The sequence below is a fragment of the Eptesicus fuscus genome, chromosome 15 (genome assembly GCF_027574615.1).
Source record: "Eptesicus fuscus isolate TK198812 chromosome 15, DD_ASM_mEF_20220401, whole genome shotgun sequence".
NCBI lineage: Eukaryota > Metazoa > Chordata > Mammalia > Chiroptera > Vespertilionidae > Eptesicus > Eptesicus fuscus.
The window spans coordinates 78,777,447-78,802,441 of NC_072487.1; the positions used below are offsets into that span (position 1 = coordinate 78,777,447).

Here is a 24,995-nt window from a genome sequence, read left to right on the forward strand (position 1 = left end):
GGCCACTTGACCCCCGTCCCCCCGAATCCGTCAGCCGTGTCTGCTGCCCGCGCGCGAGCAGCGGCCCATTCCCATGGCCTGCCTTGCAGCTCCGTGAGCAGGTGCGCCGCAGGCATCTCCCCCAAGAACGTTCTTAGCGACGGGAGCCGTCACATCCCTCTAACCTTCCCAGCGGCGCGTCCCCATCGAAACTCCGAGGGGCGGGCGGGCATTTCGTTTGAAAGGCCACGTGGGCTCACTCTCTGTTCCTTTCTGTGAGAGCTGGGGTCACGCTCACAAACGTAGCACCTCGGGGCTGCCGGGGTCTTGGGGGCTCGGGAGGGGCACTGCCCCGAGCCGGGAGCCCTGCCTGGCCACGTGGCAGGAGGTCACAATGCAGTGACCGTTCCCGAGGCGTGGCCTGCAGAAGAGGCGGAGTGGCCACAGGAGAACGGAAGGTCAGAGGATGCGGCACCAAGGGCCAGGCCCTCTCCAAGGTCTTGGCAAACCGGAGCCTCCACCACCCCCCCCAGGAGCCACAGTGAGAGGAGCGTCCCCGTGTGGGCACGGCGCTCCCCGGCAGCCCCCCGGTCCCTGGCAGTGAGTCCGTGTCCGTGGCTTCTGCTCCTCTGGGCGACTCCATGTGGCACAGAGGTCGGTGCCCAGCAGCTCCAGGCACGGTCCTCAGGCCGAGTCCTCCAAGTGCTTCTGAAATCAGCCTCCAATCTGATGGGCCTCCAGTCTGATAGGCCTCCAGTCTGATGGGCCTCCAGTCTGATGGGCCTCCAATCTGATGGGCCTCCAGTCTGATGGGCCTCCAGTCTGATGGGCCTCCAGTCTGATGGGGCCTCCAATCTGATGGGCCTCCAGTCTGATGGGCCTCCAGTCTGATGGGCCTCCAATCTGATGGGCCTCCAAGCTGATGGGCCTCCAGCGGGAAAGACGGCTCAAGGAGCCCAGGTGGACATGGCAGAAATGGGCCATGCCCAGTGCCCATGAGGGGGCGATGCTGGCTGTCAGGCGGTCCCTGTTGGGGGCCCATCTCAGGAGCCCGTCCAGGCAGAATGTTCCTTCCTGTCACCTTGTCCCCGGGCCTTAGAGACAAGCGGGACGCCTCCTCTCCCTTCCTGCAGCCGCGTGACATGGAGCCTCCCCGCGATGGCGCTGAGCCTCCCGCAGGCGCTCGGGCCGGGCTCTCGGAGGGGCGTGCTGTTCCTTTGGTCCGCCCCAGGCTGCGTCCCAGCCACGCTGGTGACCGGGCCTTTCTCCAGGAGGCGCCAGAGGGGACAGCGGCCAGGCCTCTCGGAGCCGGTGGCACCCACCTCGCGCCGGCAGCCTCCAGGCCTGTCCACCTCACGGTCTTTTCAGGCCACGAGCACTTGGCGTGTTGGCACTCTCTGTGGCGTGTTGGTCCTCCTGTGGCGTGTTGGTCCTCCTGTGGCGTGTTGGTCCTCCCTGTGACGTGTTGGTCCTCCCTGTGGCGTGTTGGTCCTCCCGGTGGCGTGTTGGTCCTCCCGGTGGCGTGTTGGTCCTCCCTGTGGCGTGTTGGTCCTCCCGGTGGCATGTTGGTCCTCCCTGTGGCGTGTTGGTCCTCTCGGTGGCGTGTTGGTCCTCCCTGTGGCGTGTTGGTCCTCCCTGTGGCGTGTTGGTCCTCTCAGTGGCGTGTTGGCCCTCTCTGTGGCGTGTTGGCACTCTCTGTGGCGTGTTGGTCCTCCCTGTTGCGTGTTGGTCCTCCCGGTGGCGTGTTGGTCCTCCCGGTGGCGTGTTGGTCCTCCTGTGGCGTGTTGGTCCTCCCTGTGGCGTGTTGGTCCTCCCGGTGGCGTGTTGGTCCTCCCGGTGGCGTGTTGGTCCTCCCTGTGGCGTGTTGGTCCTCCTGTGGCGTGTTGGTCCTCCCTGTGGCGTGTTGGTCCTCCCGGTGGCGTGTTGGTCCTCCCTGTAACTTCCGCTCTTGCCTTCATCGCTTCCTTCCTTTGCTCTCTCGGGGTTATTTCCGAGCGAGTGCTCGGCTCTGTAGTTTCCAGCCTTTAAACCGATGCGCACAGTCCAGACCGTGAACGTATCTTCGCGTCCTGTTCCCCGCACTCCACTTCCCCGCTCTAGTCACGTCTGAGTGACGTCCCAATCCCGTGGCTGACGGACGCGTTCTTCGAGGGTGTTCGAGGGGCCGGGGGCGTTTAGCTTTCGCTTTAAAGCGGATTCCTGACCCAACAGCTGTGCTCGCGGCTCTCGGTGTGGGGAGCCGTCTGTGGCCCAGGTGGCCGTTCCGTGACTCTCCAGGTGGGCGGTATGAGTCTGTTCATCTTCACCCAAGGATGTTGTTTCCATTGGTTTTTAGAGAGAGTGGAAGGGAGGGAGGAAGAGAGAGAAACATGGATGTGAGAGAGACACAGCACCCACCCCTGACCGGGGCCGGGATGGAACCTGCAACCCAGGGACGTGCCCTTGACTGGAATCGAACCCGGGACCCTCCGGTGCCCAGGCCGACGCTCTAACCCTGAGCCACACTGTCCAGGGCACAGGGCTGGCTCTTGTTTCCAGGCCTCTGCAGTAGACAGAGGGATGAAACACATACGTACATATGAGTAATACACACGTACATGCGTGTAACACACCGGGCCCAGGTTTCAGGTCTGGGGCTCATCGCACAGTCGGTTTGATTTCAGCCCACATCTCCTGCAGCTGAGAGGCCTCACACGCAGCATCGGCCCTGTTGCCGTTGCACACGGACACTCAGGGGGACACTCAGGGGGACCGCGGTGCAGTCGCCAACCGCGGGATTCCCCGGGCGCTCGCCGTGGTCTGCGCGTGGCCCCGGAGCTGCGTGGCCAGAGTGCCGTCTCCCTGTCTCTGCGGCACCTCTCTCTCGGGGGTTCAGCTTTCACCTCCCCTGGATGTTCAGAGGTTGCATTCAGATTTGGTTTTGTCTGCAGCCACGTGAGATCTTGGCACGATTCTAAGACCAAATCTACACCACGAGGCAGCACCCAGGCCTCGTGCTGAGGGCCCACGCTGCCCTGGTCCCGGGCAGAGGCGACGGGGGGCAGCAGCAGCCGGTCCCGGGCAGGTGCCCTCACCAGGTGGTCTTGCCTCCTCACAGGTGGCCAGGCAGGAGGGCAGGATCATCCTGACGTCGGGGCTGCCGTACCACACGGTGAGGACACCCCTGCAGGCCCCGCCCCTCGCACCCCAACTCCGCTCTGCTGTGGCCACCGGCCCACTGGCGTCCTGGGTGGGCCAAGGGGAAGCTCGTGGGCCCGGGGCTGGGGGGCAGGGGGACTGGGGGGCAGGAGGGCTGGGAGAAGGGGGACTGGGGGGGCAGGGGGGCTAGGAGAAGGGGGGTTGGGAGGCAGGGGGCCTGGCGGGCAGGGGGGCTGGGATCAGGGGTTTAGAAGGGAAGGGGAAGAGGGGACTGGGAGGCTGGGGGAAGGGAGGCTGGAGACTTGGGGGACTGGGAAAAGGGGGGGCAGGGAGGTTAGGGGGAAGGGGGGCTGGGGAGCTGGAGGAAGGGAGGCTGGGGGGGCTGTGGAAGGGGGGGGCTGGGGGACTGGGAAGCTGGGGGCAGAGGGGCTGGGAGAAGGGGGGCTGGGGGAAGGGAGGCTGGGGACTTGGGGGGCTGGGAGAAGGGGGGCAGGGAGGTTAGGGGGAAGGGGGGCTGGAGAGCTGGAGGAAGGGAAGCTGGGGGCTGGGGGGCAGAGGGGCTGGGAGAAGGGGGGCTGGGGGACTGGGAAGCTGGGGGCTGGGGGGCAGAGGGGCTGGGAGAAGGGGGGCTGGGGGGGCTGGGGGACTGGGAAGCTGGGGGCTTGGGGGCAGGGGGGCTGGGGGGCAGGGGGGCTGGGGAGCTGGGGGGCAGGGCGGCCGGGCCAGTTCTGAGCTCAGCAGCCGATCTCTCCGCAGCTCCGGGCCCAGGTTGGGGCTGGGCGCTGCCTCTGGGTGGACTGCAACCTCAAGGCCCCGCAGCAGGCCAAGGCTGTGCTCAGACACTTCAACGTGCGCGTCACCCACGCGGACATCTTCAGCCGCTGCCAGGTGGGTCGCGCCCCGGCCTGCCTCGGCCCGGGAGTCCTAGCAGGGGCTGGACACCGAGGCCACCTGCCTGGGCCTTTCTGCTCATCTGAGCTGTCGCCACTGCGTCGAGTTCTCCTCTCCTGCCCGCCCAACCCCCACACCCCACGCCAGGTGGGTGCGGGCGGCAGGGGGCACTGTAGCCAGGGCCAGGCGGCGGCCGGGCAGGCGGCTGCGGGCAGGGGAGCCGCTCAGAGGCAGTGATATCCGTTAGGACCCGGGGACTGTCCTCGCCGGGCCGGCCTCCACAGGGCCTCCGGGTGGAGGGAAGGGAGCCTGGGAAGCCGTCGGGTTGGGCGGGGCAGCCACGGGCTCCTGGGTCCCCCGGGCTTCCGGAAGGCCCGGGTGAGGAAGTCCCAGGTGGGCCCGGATCCTGGGTTAAGACCCGAGAGGGGTCGGGCCTGGGCGCCCTGTGCTGACTCACCCTCCCTGCCGCCCGGGCCTCTGAGCTCTGAGCCCCTGCCCGCCTGGGGGTTGCCTGGCTGAGGGGGGGATGCAGCCTTTCAGCTGGCCCTAGGGCTGGGCCGGGGCTCCTGGTGCAGAGCATTCTGGAATGCGGGCCCCCATGAGGAGGGCTGGTTGCAGCAGCAGCCCCTCCAGCCGCCCCGCAGAGTGTGAGGAAGGAAGGAAGGGGAGGCCTGTGTCAGGCGGGCCCTGCCCTGCCGGGGCCACGGGGCCACGGGCAGCGGAGCCACTCCGGCCTCCCCTTCCGCTGGGGGACCGGAGAGGGGCGGGCGCTGTCAAGGCCCGGGGACCTCCCAGAAGCGGGGAGGCATGTTAATGAGCTTTTCAGAGAAAACAGGACGTTGGGGAGCTGGGAGGAAGGGGCCTCTGGCGCCCTGGGAAGCACGTGCTGGGGAGCAACCTGATGTCCATCAGCGCTCGAGGGCCAGGCCTGTACCCGCGGCCCCTGGCCGAGGCCTCGCGGGCTGGGAGGGAGCCTGGGGGGCAGGGGCTGACTCCAGGCGGGAGGCAGAGCTCCCCCTGGTGGCCGTGGGGCGGGCAGTGCTCAGCGGCAGAAGTGCACGGACTTGGGGTGTCTGACAGGGCAGAGGGGGGGCGTGCAGCTGTAGCCGGCGCGGGGCGGAGGGTCAGTCGGGTTGACGCGTGTGGCCAGGTTCCCAGGTTTCAGGCTGAGCCCGGGGCCTGGGAGGGACGGGGCTGGGGCTGGGCCCTGGGTGTGGAGTGGAGGGGGGTTGGGACACCTGGCATGGGGCGTGGGGGTCGGGTGGGGGTCGGCGAATTGCACCCCGCAGGCACGTGGTCACTGGCGAGGAGGTGGGGACGGTGCAGCTGCCCTGACTGGCGTGAGAGGCCGCGGCGGGAAGGGGGTGGGGTCCCGGGCAGAGGCCTGTGTGCGTGGCCCCCGTGGGCGCTGGCGCTGCCCGGGCCGTAGGTGATGGCAGCGTGGGGTGAGGCCAGACACCGGCGCCCGTTGTCTTTGTCAGGAAGCGGGGACCCTCGGGCCTGCGGAGCCACTGAAGCACAGCTGGCCACAGCCCCCCGCCGGGCTCAGCCCCGAGGAGACAGGCAGGTGGCCCCGGGCAGGACCCCCGGGTGGCAGGCAGGTGTTTTGGGGGGGTCCACAAGGCCCCCGAAAGGCGGGCATGCGTAGGGCCAGCTGAGCGGAGAAGGGGATCGCTGAGAAGCCAGGCTTCCTAAACTTGAACCCGGCCTGGTGACCAGGGAGGTGGGGGGGGGGGCGCTGTGTGCATCAGTGCTGAGGCCGAGCCGGGTCCCCACCACGGGGGCAGCAGCGTCCTGCCCAGCGGCAGGGGCACCTGTGGGTCGAGGAGGCCTCAGCCTCGCTCCCACCGCTGCGCTCCGAGCCCCGTGTGGCCTTCCCAGCAGCCGCTGGGACAGCTGAGTGCCCTGCCCAGTGCGGCCAGGGGGACCCGAGACCTCCCAGGGGGACGCCAACAGGCCCAGAACTCCCAGCACCGGTGCCACGCAGTGCCCCGAGGCGGTAGGCTGAGGCCGGCCCTGCCCCCACCCGCACGGGAGGCTGGGCCTGCTCTGACGCGGTCTGGACGTGAGAGGGCGCTGGTGGCAGAGCGGTGCCCTCAGGCTCTGCCGTGCTCCGCAGCAGGGCTGCCCGCGCCCCCGCCAGCCCAGCCTGAGTGCCCTGGACGCTGGCTCCGCGCCCCCTGCCCCCGCCCTGGCCAGAGCTGGCCGCCTCCCTGGAGAGCTCCCGCCAGGCCGTTTCCATTCCTTTCCTTCCTTCTGCTATTTTGGTGCCGTTCCCAGAGGGAAACGCACTCAGCACATGAGCGTTCCCAGAGCAGGCCTCCCGCCCGGGCTGGCGCCGGGGCACCGTGATGCGTGAAGGTGGGAGAGGCGTCGGGGCTGGGGCGTCTGCACCCCCAGCGCCCAGCACCTGACCCCCAGCGATGGCCACTGCGCGTGGGTGCCCTGGGCACGGCGGGCATGCGATTTCTGGGCGGCCGGCGGTGGGACGGGGAGCCCTTTGAGCCACGGGGCGGGTACGGGCGGTGGGCTCCTCGCGGAGGGCGGGGTGCGGCCCCGCAGCCGGCCATGGGGCCGGGACTGTCCGCCCGCGGCCGCTGCCAGGAGCACGTTCCCAGTGCTGTCCATGGGAAAATATTTTATCAAAGAAATTTGAGTTAAAAAAAAAAGCCTACGCACGAACCCTGACACGGCCGGCGCAGCGTCTATTTTTACTGCCCTCGGTCCCCTGCGGTGAGCGCCCAGCCCCCGGGAGCGGGTCCCGGATGTCAGCTCCGATGCCCCGGAAGGGGGCCCCGGGATGTGGCATGTGAGGGGGACTCCAGGGCAGCTGCCCCCGGTGCCCACACCTGGAGCCCAGGCCGGCGGGCGGCGGCATGCCACCCGGGCCCCCAGACCTGCCTCTCCTGATGACCAACCCGACAGAGGGACAGGCAGGAAGAGGCTCGAGCGCTGGCCCCACCCTCCCCGGCCATTGTGCTCAGGCCCCCAGCCCAGTTCCCACACTCGGTGCCCCGGGGTCACACAGGCACAAAGGCTGCGGGAGGGGCCGCGGGGCCGGAGGCCGGTCAGCAGCCGGCGGGGCGGCTGGCGTGGAGGCCTCAGAGCTGTCAGAGTCACAGGGCTGGGCCCCGAGTGCCCCGGACTGGGCGCCGGCTGGGACGGTGGCCCAATGGGCAGGGTCAGCCCAGTGGCAGCAGGGTGGGCCAGCCTGGTCACCCCATCCCACACGACCCCCGGGCCTCCCTCCCACAGCCCGGGGGCCTGCCGGCTGCCCCTCCCGTCAGAGAGCCCTGGTCTCGGCCAGCGCCCAGCCCTGGTCCCACCCGATGGCCCTGGGCGCCCTGGCTCCTGGTGGCCCTGACCCAAGCCCAGCCGCTTCAGGAAGGGCCCTGGCACCGAGCCGGCGTGACACCCACGCCCTTCCCACCGAAGCCTGGCATCGGCCGGCCCTCGTGCGTCCTCCCCGGGACCCACACCCGTGCCCGGGAGGGAGGCATGTGGGTCCCCAGCCTGGTTCAGACCCTCTCTCTTGCCCGTCCTGGGGGGCAGGTGCCCAGACCTGCAGGCAGCGCCACTGCCCTCCGGACCTCTGTCCGAGTGATTCTCATGGGCTCCCATCAGCCCTCGGGGCCTCGGGCAGGCTTCTGCGGCTGCACCCTGGACGCTGACAGAAGCGTGAACACAGGCCCTGTCCACTTCCGAGCGGGTGACAAGCTTAAGGCTGAAACAGGACGCGCCCGGCGTAGGAGCAGCGTGCTGCCAGGCCGCCGGGGAGATGGGACCGCGCGCACATGCCCCCCATGGTCGGGGTTCGGCCTGTCCCCGAGGCGGACACACCCACGACCATGACACCACGCCCGTGACGGGGCTGATGGGCGGCTGGGGCAGCCTAGCAGGCAGGGGTGGAGGCGGCTCAGGGCTGCAGAGGGGGCACCCTCAGCCTGTGGGACCCTGAGGCCCAGGGTGGGGGTCAGTGCACCGCAGCCTTGGAGCTAAATCACGTGGAATTCAAGTCTTGGCATCCACAATGCCCCTCGTGTGCCCAGGCCCGTGGCTGCTCCCCTAGGACGGAGCGGCCCTTCCAGGCAAGGTCCCCACACCGGGCCTGCCCGGCCTGTGGCAGGGCCTGCCGTGCCCGGGGGCCTGGCTGGCAGCTGGTGGGGGGCATTCTTCTTGCTTTGGAGCAAGTGCAGCCCCAGAGCAGAAGTGGGCCCCGGATCCAGGGCCGCCAGCCTCGAATGGGCGGCGACGGGCCTGGCTCGGGACAGCAGGCTGACCCTGCAGACCGCCGGCCGCTGGGCCTGGATGGAGGAGGCGGAACAGGCGGGGGGCTGCAGGCACAGGGGCCAGGCCGTGGGCGGCTGTGGTTTGAGTCTGGGGAGGGGCCTCAGGTGGCAAAGGAGTCTGCCAGGCAGTGCCCACTCCATCCCCGGTCTGACAGGAGGCCCCTGGGAGACGCCGTGCAGCAGGGCGCCTGCGGGCGAGTCTCCCCCACCTTCTGAGGCTGTCGAGTCCCTGTGGGAGCAGCCTGGCCGGCAGGTTCTGGGGCCACGCCTCTGGGTGAGACCCCTGCCCACCGGGGGCACTGGGGGTCCCGCAGAGAAGTGGGCAGAGCTGGGCTTGGCAGCCACTGCTGCCTCCTCCCGTCTCCCACACCCACGTGAGGGTGCAGGTGCAGGTGCAGGTGCTCGGCAGGAAGCGGCGGGGCGGGAGACCCCTTCACCCAGCCCTGTGCAGCCGCCCTGGCCCCATCACCCAGCTCCTGCAGCGCCCGGCGCCCACCCTCCGCCCGGCCTGCGAGGGTAGATGCTGCTTCCTCCAGGGTCCCCTGGCCCCTGGCACACCGAGGCTCTTTGGAGGGGCACCTTGGGGTGTCTCTCCCTGGACCCAGATCGGGGAGCAGCGCTGGTCCCTGGCCTCAGTGCAGGGCGGCGGCGAGTGGGCGGCGGAGAAGGAAGAGCGAGCTCAGCCCCGGGCTGCGCGGCGTGGGTCGGGCGGCCACCTGCTGCCGGAGGGAGTGCCTGGCCCGCTCCTCCGCCAGGGCCGCCCCTGGCCCCGCAGCCCGCCCCCCGCCCCCCGCCCCTGGCCAGGACTGCCGGGGCCCCAGCCTCTGCACCCGCAGCCTGGGAGGGGGCGAGCCCCGGGCGCCGGGACCCCAGCGCCCCTCGCCCGCCCCTGGGCGCGGGAAGGCGGCGGCCGTTTGCTTTTGAATCCCGGCCTGGCGCCCTGAGTGGCCCTTTCAAAGGCCGGCGGGGGCGGGAGCGGTTCCCAGGCGCGCCCCGCCCTCGCGCCCCTCCCCCCGCTTTCCCACGCGGCCGCCGGCGCGTTCTCACGCCGCCCCTCCCCCGCCTGGGAATGGCTGCGCGGTGCCCGAGCCTGGCCTGGGGGCGCCCCTGGGCTCCTCGGACGGGAGGGGGTGTCCCGCCTGGGGGGCGCTCCGAGGCTGGGGGGCGGGTACATGTGCCGCGGGGGGGCGGGGGGCAGGGAGAGGGGTTGGTTGTGCCGCCTGGGGGCTGCTCTAGGCAGGGGTGCGGGTGCCCACTGAGGGGGCCAAGCGACCCCCTCACCCGCCGCCCCCTTCCTCCAAGGGCCTAGGGTCAGAGGGCATCTTCTGGCCCAGCTTCTGTTTGATTTAACCCAGGACAGGTGGTTACCCTGCGCCCCACGTCCTGGAGAAAGCGGGGTTCCCAGACCTGCCTGCTGCGCCTGGCCAGGGCTGACCTCCCCCACCCCCCACCCCGGGCCTGGGCGGCCTGCACTCTGAGCGCCTGGTGTGGTGTGGCCTCGGGCAGCGGTCACTGCTCCCTAGAAGACGCCCCCTGACCTGAACCCACTCGCCTCTTCGTCCCGGAGGGGCCTTGGGGGCGGTGGCAGGTCCGGGGATGGGCTCTCAGCCCGCAGTGCCTGGTGCATGGCCCCGGCGGCCAAGCGCTGGACTGGGCGCCTCCCCTGGCCCACCCCGGGGTCTGCACGTCCAGGCCTAAGGGCGCCCTGGGCTCCGGGTGACAGGTGGCTAGAGTGAGGTTAAGGGGGCCACAGCTGGGGGGCCGAGTAGGAGGCCCGCCTACTTGTCCGTCTGCAGCCACCTCCCGGGCTCGGCCTGCAGGCCCAGGGGCGCCCTCACACTCCTGGCTCCCTGGCAGGGGCGCCCTTGGGCGGGCAGTGCCTCCCCGTCAGGCCCCCGTTGTCCCCCCCTCCATCAGGGGGCCGGCCTGGTTCACCCCGCCATGGCCGTGGGGGACCCCACTGCTGGTTGCTGCTGCTCAGCCGCTCGGCAGCGTGTTCTGGGTGCAGGCCAAGGGCTCCACTTCCGGGAAGTCGGGGAGCGGTGGCCCTCCTGTCCCGTGCAGGGGGTGGGCCCGGAGAGCTGGGGGAGGTCCTGCTCAGGGGCCCGGCCCACACCCCACTGTGAGGCCAGGGCCAGATTGGGGTCCCAGCCCTGTGAGGCTGCAGACACCAAGGGCCCAGCTCGGCCGGGAAACCCCCAGGGGTGGCTGTCCCCTCTCCGTCCGCTTGGAGAGGCGCTTACCTAGGACTCCCTCGAACCCCAAAAACGGGCGCCCGGAACACACCCCCTCATTGCCCGGTGAGGGGCACACAGGCGCCTGTCCAGGCTGCTCACACGCACGTGGGGTCAGGGAGACACGGCCACGTCCCTGCCGGCACCACGCAGACACACGCATGCTGGATGCTGGTGTGCTCACCCCCTACACATGGTGCTCACGAGACACCTGCCCCGTGCTGGCTGTCGCACACGTGTGCCCAGACGTGGCCCTCGGTCCCAGGACCCGTGCCCCAGCCCGGGAGACCCACCCTGTGCTGACAGCGCCGAGGCCCATCCCCCGCCCGCTCTGTGCAGACATTGTCCTGCCCCACAAAGGGGATGGGCAGTGGCCGGGCGGGGGAGGGGCTGGGCCCGTGGGAATAGACCTTCCGGGCCTGGGGGTGGGGTGCGCCCAGCGAGGACCTGCAGGGCCACCATCCCAGGTCCCAGGCGCGGAGGGCGAGGCCCAGGGCTGGGGGACCTGGTCTGCTTCCTGGGAACGGCAGAGCCGGCCAGAGCACATTCCCCGGCCCTCCCGCCCCACCAGCCCATCTCCAGGGGACGTGGGACCGGCTGGGAGGGACTTGCCCGGTGCCGGGCCAGTAGGCTCTTCGCGGGCAAAGCTGGGCGACACGCTCGTCATGGGGGAGACCTCTGGGCCGTGTCACCTCTGGGAGCAGATGGCCTGGCCCCACGGGTTGCTGCCGGGCCGGCGTGGGAGAGCGAGGTGTGGGGCGGATCCAGGCCTGGGCGCCTGGCCGCTTCCTCCTACCGGTCCCGCCCCGTCCAGCGAGGTGTCAGGCTGACACCCAGGCCCCAGGCCCCGCATCCCAGCCCTTCCTCCCCGAGCCCAGAGCCCAGCAGCACCATTTGTTGAGCTGCCTGGGAGGCGGGGGTGTCACGGTGGACAAGCTGCTGAGAGGCCTCGGACCCGCCGGCCTCAGGATCGCAGCCCTGGCTGCGGGGGTGGGGGCTCAGCAGGGACCAAATGGGCAGCCCCCTGGGGACAGGGACCCGTCTCGGGAAGCCGAGTGGCCCATGCGCCCCATTTCCCGGACAGCACCTGCGGCCAGGTTCCTCCAAAGGAGCGAGCACCGGCGTTCCCCGGAGCAGGCCACCGCTCAGCCCAGAGCCCTTCCTCCTGTGGGGGGCGCGGAACCCCCAGAGGGGCCCCCAGGGCACCAGACTGACCCCTCCCCTCCCCCGTGGGGTCCTGACTCCCACTGAGGGGGGTGCAGGGCCAGGCGGGGCCCTGGTGAAGCCCCAGGTTTCCACGCCTGCCCCTGGCTCCGAAGCCAGGGGCCCCAGCCCTCCCGGGGAGTCGGTGTTGGAGCCGGGCACAGAGTGCGACCCCTCTGACCAGGGCCCCAGCCGGGAGGTGCCGGGGACCTGGGGCACAGGCAGGGGCTGGCTGCTGGCAGGCGGGGAGCTGGCCCAGGGCCTCCTGAGGAGGGGGCTCCTCCAAGGCTCCCAGCCTGGACAGCACCCTCGGGAGCACGGCTGTCTCATGCCCTGCCTGGCGGGGCCCAGGGCAACACATAACACCCCCCTCCGCCTCCGCGCCCCCCAGTGAGGCCTGGGGCTCAGGGCTGATGGGGCGCAGGGTGGCCAGAGGCGGCCGGAGGCCTGGGCAGTTTGCTGCACTCGGTGGTGGGCGGGGCGGGGCAGTGGGCTCCGGGAAGAGCCTGTCCAGAGAGCCCTCCCCGCCCCACCCATGCACCAGCTCCCTGGGCAGGGGGCACCGGGCAGCGGGGAGCGCGCTCCTGGGACAGGCCCAGGGACCTTGCCTCTGGCTCCTGGGCCGGGCCTGTCCCCGCAGGTGTGGCTGGGCTTCCTGGCGCCGAGCAGAGCGGCCGGCTCAGGTGTAGCCTTCCCTCGGCACCTGGGGCTGCCCTCTGAGGGGGGTGCAGGGCGAGCCCTCCAGCTGTTGCCCCCGTCCAGCCTCAGAGGACAGTCAGGTGTTCCAGGGCCTGCTGTGGCCCCTCAGACCCTCTCCAGCCCCCGAGACCACCTCCAGGGAAGCGGCCAGAGCAGCCCTCGGCCACCTTCCTCGGCCCCGGGCCCAGGGGCTGCAGGGGCTGCAGGGCAGAGCAGCAGGCCCGTCCCTCGTGGGGGCCCCGCACGTGGGCTCCTGCCTGCCCCGGGCTGCCCTGACTCAGGCGCTGGGCGGGTGTTGGCTGAGCAGCCTCCCAGCCGAGCCGTGGGAACCAGGAGAGCAGGCGGACCCCTGGGACCGGGAGCCGGCGGCCTTCCCAGCCCCGCCTACCCACTCACCTGGCCCCGCCCTCCCGCCGGGCTCTGGGGGCGGCAGCCAGCCCAGCCCTGCCCTCAGGCTCCCTGGCTGGGGGGGGGGGGGGGGGGGGGGCACAGAGACTGTCCAGGCCTCCCACTGGTCTCTGCCCAGACCACTGGCATCCCAAGGCTGGGGTCTGCACGGCCCCCAGGAGGGGGGTGGCTCCGAGGCCTGTGCACGCCCCTCGGCCAGCAGGGCTGTGCGGGGTCCTCGGCGCCCTAATGGAGGCCAGAGGCACCGCTGCCCCTGGGTGCCCGCGAGAGCCCTTGGGTGGACGGGCCCTGAGCCCGGCCCGGAGCCCCCAGGGCAGGGGCACAGCCTCGCGAGGGGCCAGGCCCACGCCAGCAGCGGGCAGGCGAGCGCAGCGCCGCGGAGTGCATGGGAGCCAGAGCCGCAGGGGAGCCGGGTGCCCGGCCCCCCGCTGTGGGAAGCAGGGGGCAGGGGAACCGGCTTTTCCAGCCGTGGGGGGGAGGGGGCAGGGCTCTCAGGGCCTGTCGGGGTGACAGTGGGCACCAGCCGTGGGAACTCTGGCACCGGTGGTTCCCGAGGGTGTGGCCAGGGCCCTGTGGATGGCACCACGTGTGCCTGCTGCCGTGACTCAGCGTGAGCTGGCCGCCCCGCCCAGGCGTGCTCACTGGCCCGGGTCCTGGGAACCTGGCGACCCTCACAGAGGCCCTCCCGGCCGCGCGCTGCCCTGCTGCCGGCTGGCCCTGCCCCTCGGGGGGCTGTCCGTCGGGGGGCTGTCCCTCAGGTAGCCTGTCCCCTCGGGGGCCTGGACATGGAGAGCCGGGCCATGGCAGGCGGCTCAGGACAGCTCAGCTGGTCCTGGAGTGACCACAGGCCGGACCTCAGCCAGGGCTTGGCCTGCACTCCTGGCCCCGGAGCCCCGCAGGGCACAGCCTCCCTGGGCCAGAGGCTGGCTGAGTGGGGGCAGGAGGCTCTGTGCTGGGATCAGCCTCCCCATCCAAGTCCCCCCAGCAGAGGCGGCCCACCCGCCCCAGGAGCCCCTCCCCCCACCCCACCCCCGCCCCAGAGCTGGAGACCAGCAGCGAGGCCACAGGTGAAGCTCACGATGTTGAAAGGCCGTGGGAAAGGGCGTGGGGGGGGGGCAGGGCGGCGCTGCCCTGACGTGGGCTCACCTGCAGCTCCCGGGGCCTGAGGCCACCGCCTCCCCACCGGCCCGGAGCCGTGTCATCCCGGGCACTTCCCAGCTCACCCGGAGGCGTCCCTCCTGCGGCCTGGGAACGCCCCCCACTGGCTCGCCCTCTTTCCGAAAGCGGGTCCCCTGCCCCACGGCGGGAAGGGCTGTGCCCGGTGTGCCCTGGATCCAGACCCTCCCCCGGGGCAGCTGCACGGGGAGGGCAGGGTGGACCCCCAAGCCTTGCCCACACCCCGGGCTGACAGCTCCCCGGGGCCTACTGCGTGCCCCGGACAAGGACCCTGCACAGCAGCAGCGTGACTTCACCCTGACCCCGCGGGGAATTGGTGCCAGGCCCCGAGGCAGCAGAGAGAGGCCTGGACACTGAACTGGCCCTGGCTCCCCGAGACGGGCTGCAGGGGCAGGGCAGCCGTGGGTGTGGGCCCTGCACCCCCTGGGGCTGGGCCCTGCAGGGTCTCAGGACCCGGGAGAAGCTGCAGTCAGGGAGGGCTCCCAGGAGGTGGTGCACCTGGGTGCTGCCGGGAGAGGAAGGGACGTGTTGTCTACAGGAAGCCCCCTGCCAGACCCAGAGCTGCGAGGAGCAGGGGCGGAGGGTGGGGGTGGCGGGAGGCTCCCACCTCAGCCCTGCTCTGTCCCCAGGCCTGTAACTGTGACCAGTACCTGAAAGTCTCCAAGGGCCTGATGACACAGCTCGTGGGGCTCAGCGACCAGGACGACCCCAGCAGCGCAGGTGAGTGCCCCCCCCCCCCACGGTCAGCACGGCCGGGCTGCTGGCTGCTTCTGGGCTCACTTTCAGGGGTGCAGGCCGGGGCTGGCAGGTGGGGAGACAGCACCCCGCAGGTTTGGGGTGCGAAGGCTGCCCTGCAGGAGAGCCGGACGCCGAGGCCACGGGGCCCTCTGGGTGGGGGACACTCCTCTCCAGGGGGCCCTGCTCAGGCTGCCCGAGCTCACCGGCCCCCATGCACACACACGTGTGTACACGCATCCTCGTGCACGCCCGTGCACCCGTGGCCCTCAGCAACCGAACAAGCTGAGCCTGGGCAGACGGAGCAGGACCAGCCCAGCTATCCACCCGCCGGGGCCTCAGTTTCCCTTTCTAGAAACTTAGAACGAGGAGGGTGACGGTGACGTGGCCGGCTGGGCGGTGAACAGGCCCTGCCCTCGGCACGGTCTCCTGCCTCCGGGGAGAGGGGCCCGGATGGGGCGATGCAGGGACCTCTGGGGCTCTGTGGGGATGGGGCGGGTGGATGAGGGGCCTCTTAGGACCCCCTTGTGGGGTCACCCTGAGGCCAGGGTGCTTCTCCCGGAAGCTGACGTCCCACCCAGCCGCTCCTGTCCTTCCCGCCTCCCTCGGAAGTGTGGGGTCAGCGTAGAGGCCACCCACACCGCGGGCGGGCGGTCCTGGCGGCCCACGTCCACCTCGGGCAGCTCTCAGTCAAGGCCCAGGAGGGAAGGATGTGGCAGTGCCCTCCGCAGGGCCCCCGGTGCACCCCAGGCTCTCGCTGGGCGGGGAAGGGGCGCACCCATGCCCTGTCTGGTGCCCCAGGAACCACCAGGGAAGGGCTGGGGTCACACAGGCCGGGCTGGGGCAAAGAGGCCAGGTGGAGGTCTTGGCCTTGCTGGGCTCCAAGGCGGCCGTGAGCGGAGGGGGCGTCCCCCTCTCAGACCCCGGCTCCAGGTCCTCGGCGGCAGCTGCAGAGAAATGTTTGCCAAGCAAATTACGAGGGTCCCCAGGGCTGGAGGCCACCCCTCCCGCCCGCTGAGCAGGCCCTGAGCCGGGCAGCCTGGCCCTCCCGGGGTCTCTCGGGCACCCTGCGCTCCAGCAGGGCCCCCGGGTCCCGCCTGCGTGCCCTGGTGCTGATTGTGCAATGGCTCCTGGCAACGGGCTTATCTGCTCATCACACGCGGGCGCCGCCCGTTCTCGGGCCCCTGGTGCCCGAGACCTTTGAGCCCCAAGAACGGTCCAAGGTGTGAGCTCCCGTGGGAGGGGCCTGGGCTGGCACTGAAGCTTCTGGCCCCCTGCCCTTTGCCCTCGCCCCTGGGGGTGAGGGTGAAGCTGGGCTGCCGGGCCCTGTTCTCAGGGGTTCCTGAATTCCTTGATTGACAGGTGACAAGGCCCAGAGCGAGGACACACAGGAGCCAGGTGAGCACTGGGCCTGCCCACGGAGGACCCCGGGGCCCGGCTCCTGGACCCGCCCTGAGACGGGTTTGGGTCCCGGCCCGGTAGAGGGACCACTTTAGGGGGCAGTCCCTGTGCCCTGGGCGGGGCGGGGTCCCTGGGGAGATGAGGAGAAGGGCGGGCGCCGGCCGAAGCCAGGCCTCAGGTGGCTGCCTCCACCCACCCAGGCTCCGCCCCCGGGGAGACGACGGGCCTCGCTTACGACCCACCCTGCCGCTGGCTGGAGGCGGCAGAGCTGCGGGCCAGCGCCCCGGCCACACTGGGCAACGGCACGCGGCTGCAGCTGGCGGGGGTCCCGGCGGGCGTGCTGCGGCGGCCGGGGCTGCGCCACTTCTTCTGCTGCTCGGGCTGCGGCAAGGTCTTCTGGGAGGGCTCCCACCTGGGCCGCGTGGCCTCGCAGTTCCACGACGTCCTGGACGGGCCCCCCTCCTGAGGGCGCCCAGGCCCAGGCCTGCTCCGTGACAATAAACGCGGAAAAGCCGCACCTGCGTGCCGGCCGTGCATCGCTGCTCACGCCGACGCCCAGCTGTGGGCCAGTGGCTTCCACGCGGTCAGGGCGCCGGCCTGAGCCGGGGCTGCCCCGTGCGCGGGTGGGCGGCAGGGGCGGGCAGGGCTTGCCTGGGAGGAAATGGCCTGGGCAGCGGCCCAAGGGCTGGACGTGGCGGCTCCCACGTCCGCTGGAGCCCCGTGAGGCTGGAGGTGGGCAGGGGGCAGACCGGCCCCAGGCGCTGCGGCCCACCCACCAAGCCACCCTCTCCACCCCACCCTCTGCCAGGAACCAGCCCCCTGGCCGGGCAGGGCGGGGCCCCGGGGTCAGGAACCCTTAGGCCAGGCCGGCCACTTTCTAGGGAATGGGCCCAGCGCCTGGTGCCCGAGGCAGGCAGGGCAGCCAGCCTGGAGGAGGGGCCCTGCTCGGCGCCCTGGCTCCCGCTCTCCCTCCCTCACGCCTGCTCAGGGCTGGTGGCCTCCTCTGGGGAGAGAGACCAGCCACCACGTGACAAGACGGGGCCCCGCACCCCAGTGCGCGCCTGCCGCGCCTCACACCTGCTAGGCCCACTCGGGGAAACTGAGGCTCAGGCTCCGGCCGACGTCACAGAAGGCCTGAGGGCACCAGTGCCGGGCGTGGCGCGCAGAAGGGGTCCAGGGGACACGGCCCACCGTGGAGGCTCCTGCCAGCGGCAGGCCTGGTCCCGGCTGTGTTTTGCTCCCGTCCACCCCGCCCACCCCCTCCGCTCGCCCCAGGAATGCGCCCCCCCCCCCCCCCCCCGTCACATCCCTTTCCTGTCCTTCCTGCCCAGAGCGGAAACCGCGTGGAGTTGACCCAGGAGCCCGGCGGAAGCCTCTGGGGTCGGCGGCCTGGGGCTGTGCCGGGCCCCTGCCTCCCCCAGGGCAGGCACACCTGCAGGCCCAGGTGCCATGCCTCAGCGCAGGACGGCACCGGCAATGCCAGGCCAGCCCCTGCCCCAGAGCTGGCCATGGACCCTGAGCCCCAGGCGGGCAGCCCTAGTGAGGGTCAGGCAGGCGGGGGCTCATGGGCGACCTGCCACCCCGAGTCCTTTCCTGTCTTTCGGAGCGCCCGCCTTGTGCCAGGCGCCGGCCCACTTAGCCCCCCAGCAACTCTGGGGTCAGCTGGAGCGGGGGGCCCAGGCTAGCAGGCAACCCTGGCCTTTCACTCCCCGTGATCACTGCGGGGTCACCCCAAGGGCCAGGCAGGGGTGCCAAGACGAGCGGGCAGGCTGGACCCCATCAGGGAGGGGGACCCTCTGCAGCGGGCTGCCCTGTCCTGGGGCGGACGGACCACACTCCGTCCCTGGGAGGGGTGCCCAGCCCGCCTGCTCCCTGGGGGCTCCCTCTGACCGAGGCCCTGGTGTAGCCGGCCCTGGACAGACAGGAACCGGAGCCGGACAGGCCGGGACCGCGAGGGGGCGACGGCTGTGTCCTTCCTGTCCCCGCAGGTCTGACCCCGCCCCCTCCGCCCTGGCACACCGCACAGCTCCAAGGGGAGGGGGCAGCTGATGGGGATGCCGGCCCGGTCCAGCTGCCCTCCTCCCCGCCCCCCCCCCCCCGCCTCTGCTCCCCAGCCTGGCTGCACCCCTCCGGGACCCCCTGGGCTCACACGCTCACACCACCCACCCTGGCTCCGGCCTCCCCCACGCGGGTCTGAGCCAGCCTCAGCCTGGGGACTCCCTTCGGCCCTTCCCCAGCTGGGGTCAGACACCGGCCCACAGGGCAGGCTGCGCCCCAGGGCGGGCGGCCTGCTTGGCCCGCCGGGCCGGCAGGAGCCACGATTGTCTGCGGCAGTTCCTGCCCTGGGCGGGCGTCCTTCCTGCGCCCTGGCCGCGCTGGCCGGCGAGTGTTTGTTATTTGATCCGTATCCTCGCTCGGCCCCTCTACCAGGTGCCTGGGCTGCTGGGAAGAAAGCCGCTCCTCTTTCCCACGCTCCCGACACATTTTAATGAATTAGCTGGAAGCCCCGCCCCCACTGCCCGCCTGCCCACGGCCTGGCCGCCCTCCTTCCCCTGCCCGGTGCCTTTAGGGTGGCCACAGGCCTCGGCCCGGCTCTGGCCGCCGCCCCATCAGTGCTGCCCTCCGCCGAGAGACCTTCCCAGCCTGGGTCCAAAATGTTCTCACCCCGCCCCACCCCCACTGCTCTGAGCCTCCAAGAGGATGGGTCCCCAGGGGGAGACGGGGTCCCTCTTCAACTCTGGCCTCCTCCTCGGCCATCCCAGGTATGGGCTTCTTCAGAGCCAGCAGACGGCCACACACACGCACACACGCACACGCACACGCACACGCTTCCCACAGCCCCCGGAGCCCCGCCCCCGCCCACCGAGGCATTTGGAACGAATGTCCCGTTTGGACGTGTCCTTCAGCAAACAGTGGGGACGTGTGTGGGGAGCCGGCCGCACAAGGTCCGCTCGGCCGTGGGGTGTGGACCAGCGAGACGCAGGCCACAGTGAGGCACCTGAGCCCAGAGGAGCAGCCTGGCCGGGGGGCTCGGGCACACGGCCGTGGCGGGCCCAGATACCCCACCTGACCTGCACCCCCGACGCACTCCGGGCGGGGCGGCCAGCAGCCTCGGGCCGGCCCCCGGGGCAGTTCCAGTCACATGGTCCCCGCGGGGGCCTCGGCGGCCAATTTCATGGCCGTGGTGGCGGCCGCGAGTTCTCACACTGCGTGCACAGGGCCCCTTTGTCTGCCCGCCCGACGCCGTGGAGGGTCAATGGGACCTCTCTCCCCGGCTCCCGGGCCCAGCAGTCTCCAGATGCCCCGCTCCAGACGCAGAGGGCTCAGGCCCGTCTGGCGACCCACACCTTCTGCCGAGGCCCTGGAGCGCCGGGCCCCGGCTGGTGCGTGAAAAACAGGCTTGAGGCGAAGAGGCCTCGGCCCATCGGAACGTGTTCTCGGAGCTCAGCTGCCTCCCCACCCCCCTGTCCCCGGCAGCAGGCGGGCCGGGCCTGTGTGCGGGCCGTGCTCACCAGGGGTCCCTGCCTCCACCGCAGCCCCGGCCCTGCTCCCTGGGGCTGGGGGCCGGGTGGTCAGGAGCCCCCTCCAGGTGTTCACAGCTCAGCAGCAGCTGATCCCAGGCCTTGTACTGAGCCAGGGACACACCCTCCCAGGATGAGGGGACCAGGAATGGGCTCCCGATAGCAGCACCCCCAGGTCACACCAGTGGCCAGGCCAGTGCGGGGCTGGACTCACCCACCCGCTCAGGGGGCAGTTCCTGAGGGAGCAGGTCTGAGCAGACCGGCTGGACCCCCAGCCCCAGGAAATGCAGAGCAAGGGGCTCAGGCGGCCCCTGCTGCAGGGAGGCCCCAGGGCAGCCGGCCCGGAGGTGGCCCTGCCTGGCTTTCCCTGTGGTTCGGCTGTGACCCCTCCCAGAGCACCGAGCGAGGCGGGGGCACCCCCACGGGGGAAGTGAGGCCTGGGGAGAGCCCCTCCTCAGACAGGGCCTCACCGGGTGGTCTCCCCACGGCGCCCAGAGCTGCCTCCCGGGGAATCCCCGGCGGCTCCTGCAGGAATGCAGGTCCCCGGCTGCCGGAACCCACCTTCCTCCCTCACTGGCAGCGGCCGCAGCCCAGCCTAAGCTGGAAGCCTAATGAGGAAATGTGGCGGCGGTTCCTGTGCGTAAGGACGGGTTCATGGTTTGGAATGAGTCCCTTCGGGGCTCCCTCTCAGAGCGGGCCTGGCCAGGCCCTCCTGTCCCCAACATGCTGATGGGGGAGCCCCCCGAGGGGGCGCAGGCCACCAGCCCTGGGCTTCCTCCTCTGGAACCCCAGGTCTCCTTCAGGGCAGGGGTTCGAGCCAGCCAGGTTGGGGAACAAACGGGGTGACCCGGGGAGCCGTCCTCGCGCGGGAAGGACCCGCGTGGCCGAGACCACACGCCCGAGATGTTCGTCGGGTGGTCACCCGAGTTGACCCGGCGGCCGGGCTGGGCGGGGCTGAGCTGCGCGCGCGCTGGGGACGCGACGGGTCGTGGCCGCATTCCCGCGGCGGGAGCGAGAAGGGGTCTCCGCCCGGACCTCCAGGGTCTGGGATGCTCGCGACCCCCCACCCAGGACAGGTCGCCCGCGGGCCCATCGGGGTCGCGCTCTGCTCGGGCCTGGTTCCGTCCGCGCAGGGAGCTCGGAATTCCCCGAGTGGCCGGAGGGAAAGTGGGCGGGGCGACGGCGGAGACACGGAGGGCGGGAGCCCCGGGGGTGGGGCGGCGGCGCGGCGAGACAGAGACCTCCCCCGCGGCCTCCGGGCTCCCGGTCCCGCGGGCCGGCGACCAGCGCCCCCTGCGGCGAAGCGCGCCTCCCGGACGCGCCCCCGGACACGCCCCGCCCCGCGCCGCCCAATCGGCGGGCGGCCGGCGGGCGCGTCACGGGCGCCCATTGTTATGCAAATATAAAGGAGGTAAAAGGCGCCCCGGCGCGGCGGGCGGCCGAGCGAGTGCAGCGGCGCGTGGGGAGGCTCGTGGGGTGCGCGCGGGGACCGCAGCCGGAGCGAGCAGGGACCCGAGAGCGCGGCGCCGCCGCCCCGGCTCGGCCGGCCCCCGAGAGCGCAGCGCCAGCCTCCGTCGCCCGCTCGCCTGGGCGCGGCTGGATGCGGCGGGGCCCTGCGGCGGCGGCCCCCGGCCCCCAGCGCCCGGAGCGCCCAGGGGCGGCGTGCGGGGCCCGGGGGCGCCGCGCCCTCCATGCGCCCCGGCGGGCCCCGAGACAGCCTGGGGCCCGCGCCGCCGCCGCCCGCGCTGAGCCCGGCCCGCCCCGCCGCGCGCGCCCGGCGGCAGCATGAGCCAGGCCGAGCTGTCCACCTGCGCGGCGCCGCCCACGCAGCGCGTCTTCCAGGAGGCCGTGCGCCGGGGCAACACGCAGGAGCTGCAGTCGCTGCTGCAGAACATGACGAGCTGCGAGTTCAACGTGAACTCGTTCGGGCCCGAGGGCCAGACGGCGCTGCACCAGTCGGTCATCGACGGCAACCTGGAGCTGGTGAAGCTGCTGGTTAAGTTCGGCGCCGACATCCGCCTGGCCAACCGCGACGGCTGGAGCGCGCTGCACATCGCGGCGTTCGGCGGCCACCAGGACATCGTGCTCTATCTCATCACCAAGGCCAAGTACGCGGGCGGCGGCCGGTGATGCCCCGCTCCGGACGCCGACCCTGAGCCGGCCGCGGGCCCACGCGTGTCGCCTCTGCTGTACCTTCCCGCCAACTACCTCGGTGTGCGCCCCGCCTCCGGCGCCGCGGCCACGACGAGTCCGGCGCGCGCGCGTCCGTGCCCACGGGGCCCGCGCGGCGTCCGTGCCCCGGGGTCGGTGCCCCCCCGCGCCCCCGCCGGTGGCGGCCCGGGCCGGGCAGGAGCGCTTCCCACGGCCCCGCCCGCGGCCTCGCGGTGGGGGCGGGGCGCGGGCTCTCGCCCTTTGAAATCTGAGTCTCGCTCCCAGCAAGTTCGGAATCCCGACACCGGATCCGCCGCTGGAAACGCTTTCTCCGGAGGCGGAAGGCGGGTGGCGGGGACGCCGGGCTCGGGGCGCCCCCCGCCCGCAGGACCGCGGCCGCCGCGCCCGGGGGAGACGCCGCGCTGGGGCCGGGGTTCGACTCTGTTTATCGCGTGTGACCGTGGGTGACGCGGTGCGCTCGGTCTTTGTTTGGGAATTCTGTGCGTGGTCGGGGAGGTGCGGTTTTTTCCTTTTCTTACAGCGAAAACTTGATCTGTCGTTTCTTGGTTGCACTGAACACCGCCAGCCCGAAGGCTCCCCGTGCTGCTTCCTCTCCTGGTTCTCCCCGCTTCTCTCCGGGTCCCCCTCCTGCCCCCTCTGTCCCCTCTCCCTCCTCCTGCCCCCTCTGTCCCCCTCCTGCCCCGTCTGCCCCCTCCCCCCCAACTCTCTCCCCCCCAACCCTCTCCCCCCTCTCCCTCCTCCTGCCCCCTCCCCCCTGTCCCCTCTCCCTCCTCCTGCCCCCTTCCCCCTGCCTGCCCTCCCTATGTCCCCTCCCCCTCTGTCCCCTACCCCCCAACCCTCTCCCCCCTCTCCCTCCTCCTGCCCCTCTCTTGCCCCCTCTCCCCCTCCCCCTTCTCTTTCTCACACACACGGTTCCGTGTGAGTTTGGGGAGCCCTAGGCCGCCGGCCCCGAACCTGCTGTTTCTGAAGTTCCGGGCGGACCCTGGGCGCCGGCGGCGGCGGTGGAGGGCGTGGGGCCCACACCGGTCGGTGGGTCCTGGGAGAGGTAACAGTCGGTTGCACACTTTTTTAAAAAAGTAAATGGATTTGCCACGATGCTATGTCATAACATTTATGACAATATAAACTATTAACGTGTTGTAAGCCAAGTGTTAGGTGTATTTTCTGAGTCTTGGTTGTAACCCCATTTTAAAGGGCGTTGTGTAGGCAACAGTGTACCCATATTTATATTTTTATAAAATGCCTGAGACTGTGAATCTCTCGTGCTAATTGCTGAGTTGAAGGACTCTTTGCCCTTCCTCGGCCTCCCGGGGTTTCAAGAACCCGATTGGCGTCCCAAAATCCTGCCGTGGGGGAGGGGCCGGGGGCTGCGGGGGGGGGGGGGGGGGCTCTCCGTCGGGGAGGCCTTCTCGGCCGCCCTCGGTCCAATTTTTTATGCAACCCCACACCCCTGGCTGTTTGGATGCCGAGAAATAAAAGGGGACGGGATTATTCAAATTGAGATGAGGCTTCCTGGGGAGCAGTGCTGCTGACCTTCGCGCAGAAATGGGGAGCACTCGGGACACAGGTGGGTGGAGGCCCGAGGCCGGACGGAACCGCGGGAGGAGGAGACGCGGAGGCCGCGGTGGGCCCAGGCGGTGGCCGGAGGCACAGTTACTCCACAAGGAGTTTTTCTGTATATTTTTTTCTAGATGCAAATAACGTTTTAATTATGTTAATTAATGCTAAGACCTTCTAGGCTTATGGAAGCTGTGTGTGGGCCCGGCCTGATCACCTCTAACTGGATGAAGTCTGCAGCCCATCCCCCAGTGTACGATACCCTTGTAGCCCAGCGTGGAAAGTTTATCAATAAATTTTTCATTGATCTTTTTATATTAAAAAACAAAAGCTTGTTGGTTTTTCTTGGGCTCGGCCCCCGGGGTCCGGCCGCACAGAACTTGGCTCGCTTTCGCCTCCAGACGGAGCCGGGGACCTGGCTCCAGGCTCGGCCCCACGTGGGCCGCACGCAGGACTCGGAGGGGCCCGGGCCCGTGGGTCGGGCACCCGAGCGCAGCCCGCCTCCTCTGCTCCCTGCCAGGCAGCTGAGACCTCCCGGGAACTTCGGCTCCGAGCTCTTCCCTGACCCCTGACCCCAGCCTGAGAGGTGAGGTCCCACGGGGCACCCTCTCCGGCTGCTGTGGGCTCATGCTGGACCGACCACCTGCTGACCGAGGGGCATCTTTTAAATTTGGGGGAACATCATGGTTGCTCACTCCTGACAAGGGGAAGCCCTTCTCTCTGACCCCGGGGTGGCGTCTGGGAGCTGGGGAGCCCTGAGCTGAGCCACGGGAGGCGTGGGTGTGTGGGGGGCAGTGACTGTTTCTGCACCCGCTGGACGGAGCTGGACGCCCACCAGCAGGATGGCGCCAGGGGAGCAGGCAGGCGGAGGGAGGGTGCACTCAGCCCCGCTGCCGGCTTCAGGCCCCTCCTCGCTGAAGGGTGGCTGATGGTCTCTGCTCCCTTGTCAGCAGGTCGGACACCATGCCCTTCCCGGGCCACTCGGTGCCACTCCACCTCCTGCTCTGTCACCCTCCAGGCTTTCCCAGGCTTTTCCTGCCCGCGCCAGCTCCATCCTGTCACCTGCTGAGGTGAGTGACTATTTGATGCAAATAAGCCTGGGGGAGGGGGCGCCTGGCCACAAGAACCCGGAAGTTGCCGTCCCTGGAGACTGAAGTCGGGGCTTGGGCACAGTGGACAGCCCACGGGCATGGCGTGGCGCCATCTGAAGATGGGGCACGGCCCTGACTGCCCTCTCCTTCAGGGTCTCCCTGGTGGAAGGATGAGGGGGCGGGCGGGCCTAGGAGTGGGGGGGCTTTCCAGGCACGTGGCTGCCGCTGGGGAGACTGGGCTCCCTAAGCAAAGCTTGGCCCCACGAAGGGGGGCCTGGTGCGTTCCTGCTGCCTCTGCCCAGGGCCTGTCTCTGCACAGACCCCCCCTCCAGCCTGGTCCCCTCAGCAGCGAGGGACGCCAGGGGCGCCGAGGGCAGGCCGGCCGCCCTTTCATCGGCAGAGCCCAGGGGAGCAGCCCCCAAAACCAGGTTCACCCCCAGGTGGTCAGGGCGCAGTGCAGGCCCTGCCCCGGCCTTCCTGGGCAGCACAGGGACCGCTTCC

General features: G+C 70.8%; 2 protein-coding genes across 2 annotated transcripts in view; both read left to right on the forward strand.

Annotated features, from left to right (window-relative positions):
* EXD3 (exonuclease 3'-5' domain containing 3) overlaps window positions 1-16,743 on the forward strand; it is a 46,887-nt gene extending 30,144 nt beyond the window's left edge. Inside the window, exons 18-22 of the mRNA XM_054726844.1 lie at window positions 3,077-3,130; window positions 3,874-4,005; window positions 14,647-14,737; window positions 16,115-16,150; window positions 16,354-16,743. Coding sequence (XP_054582819.1) covers window positions 3,077-3,130; window positions 3,874-4,005; window positions 14,647-14,737; window positions 16,115-16,150; window positions 16,354-16,619 — 579 coding nt within the window. The 3' untranslated portion in view covers window positions 16,620-16,743. The remainder of the gene's footprint in view (window positions 1-3,076; window positions 3,131-3,873; window positions 4,006-14,646; window positions 14,738-16,114; window positions 16,151-16,353) is intronic.
* A 4,342-nt stretch (window positions 16,744-21,085) lies between these two features.
* NRARP (NOTCH regulated ankyrin repeat protein) lies at window positions 21,086-22,519 on the forward strand. Its single transcript, XM_054726845.1, has one exon. The coding sequence runs from the start codon at window positions 21,460-21,462 to the stop codon at window positions 21,802-21,804; it is 345 nt and encodes a 114-aa protein (XP_054582820.1). The 5' UTR covers window positions 21,086-21,459; the 3' UTR covers window positions 21,805-22,519.
* The last annotated feature ends 2,476 nt before the right edge of the window (window positions 22,520-24,995 follow it).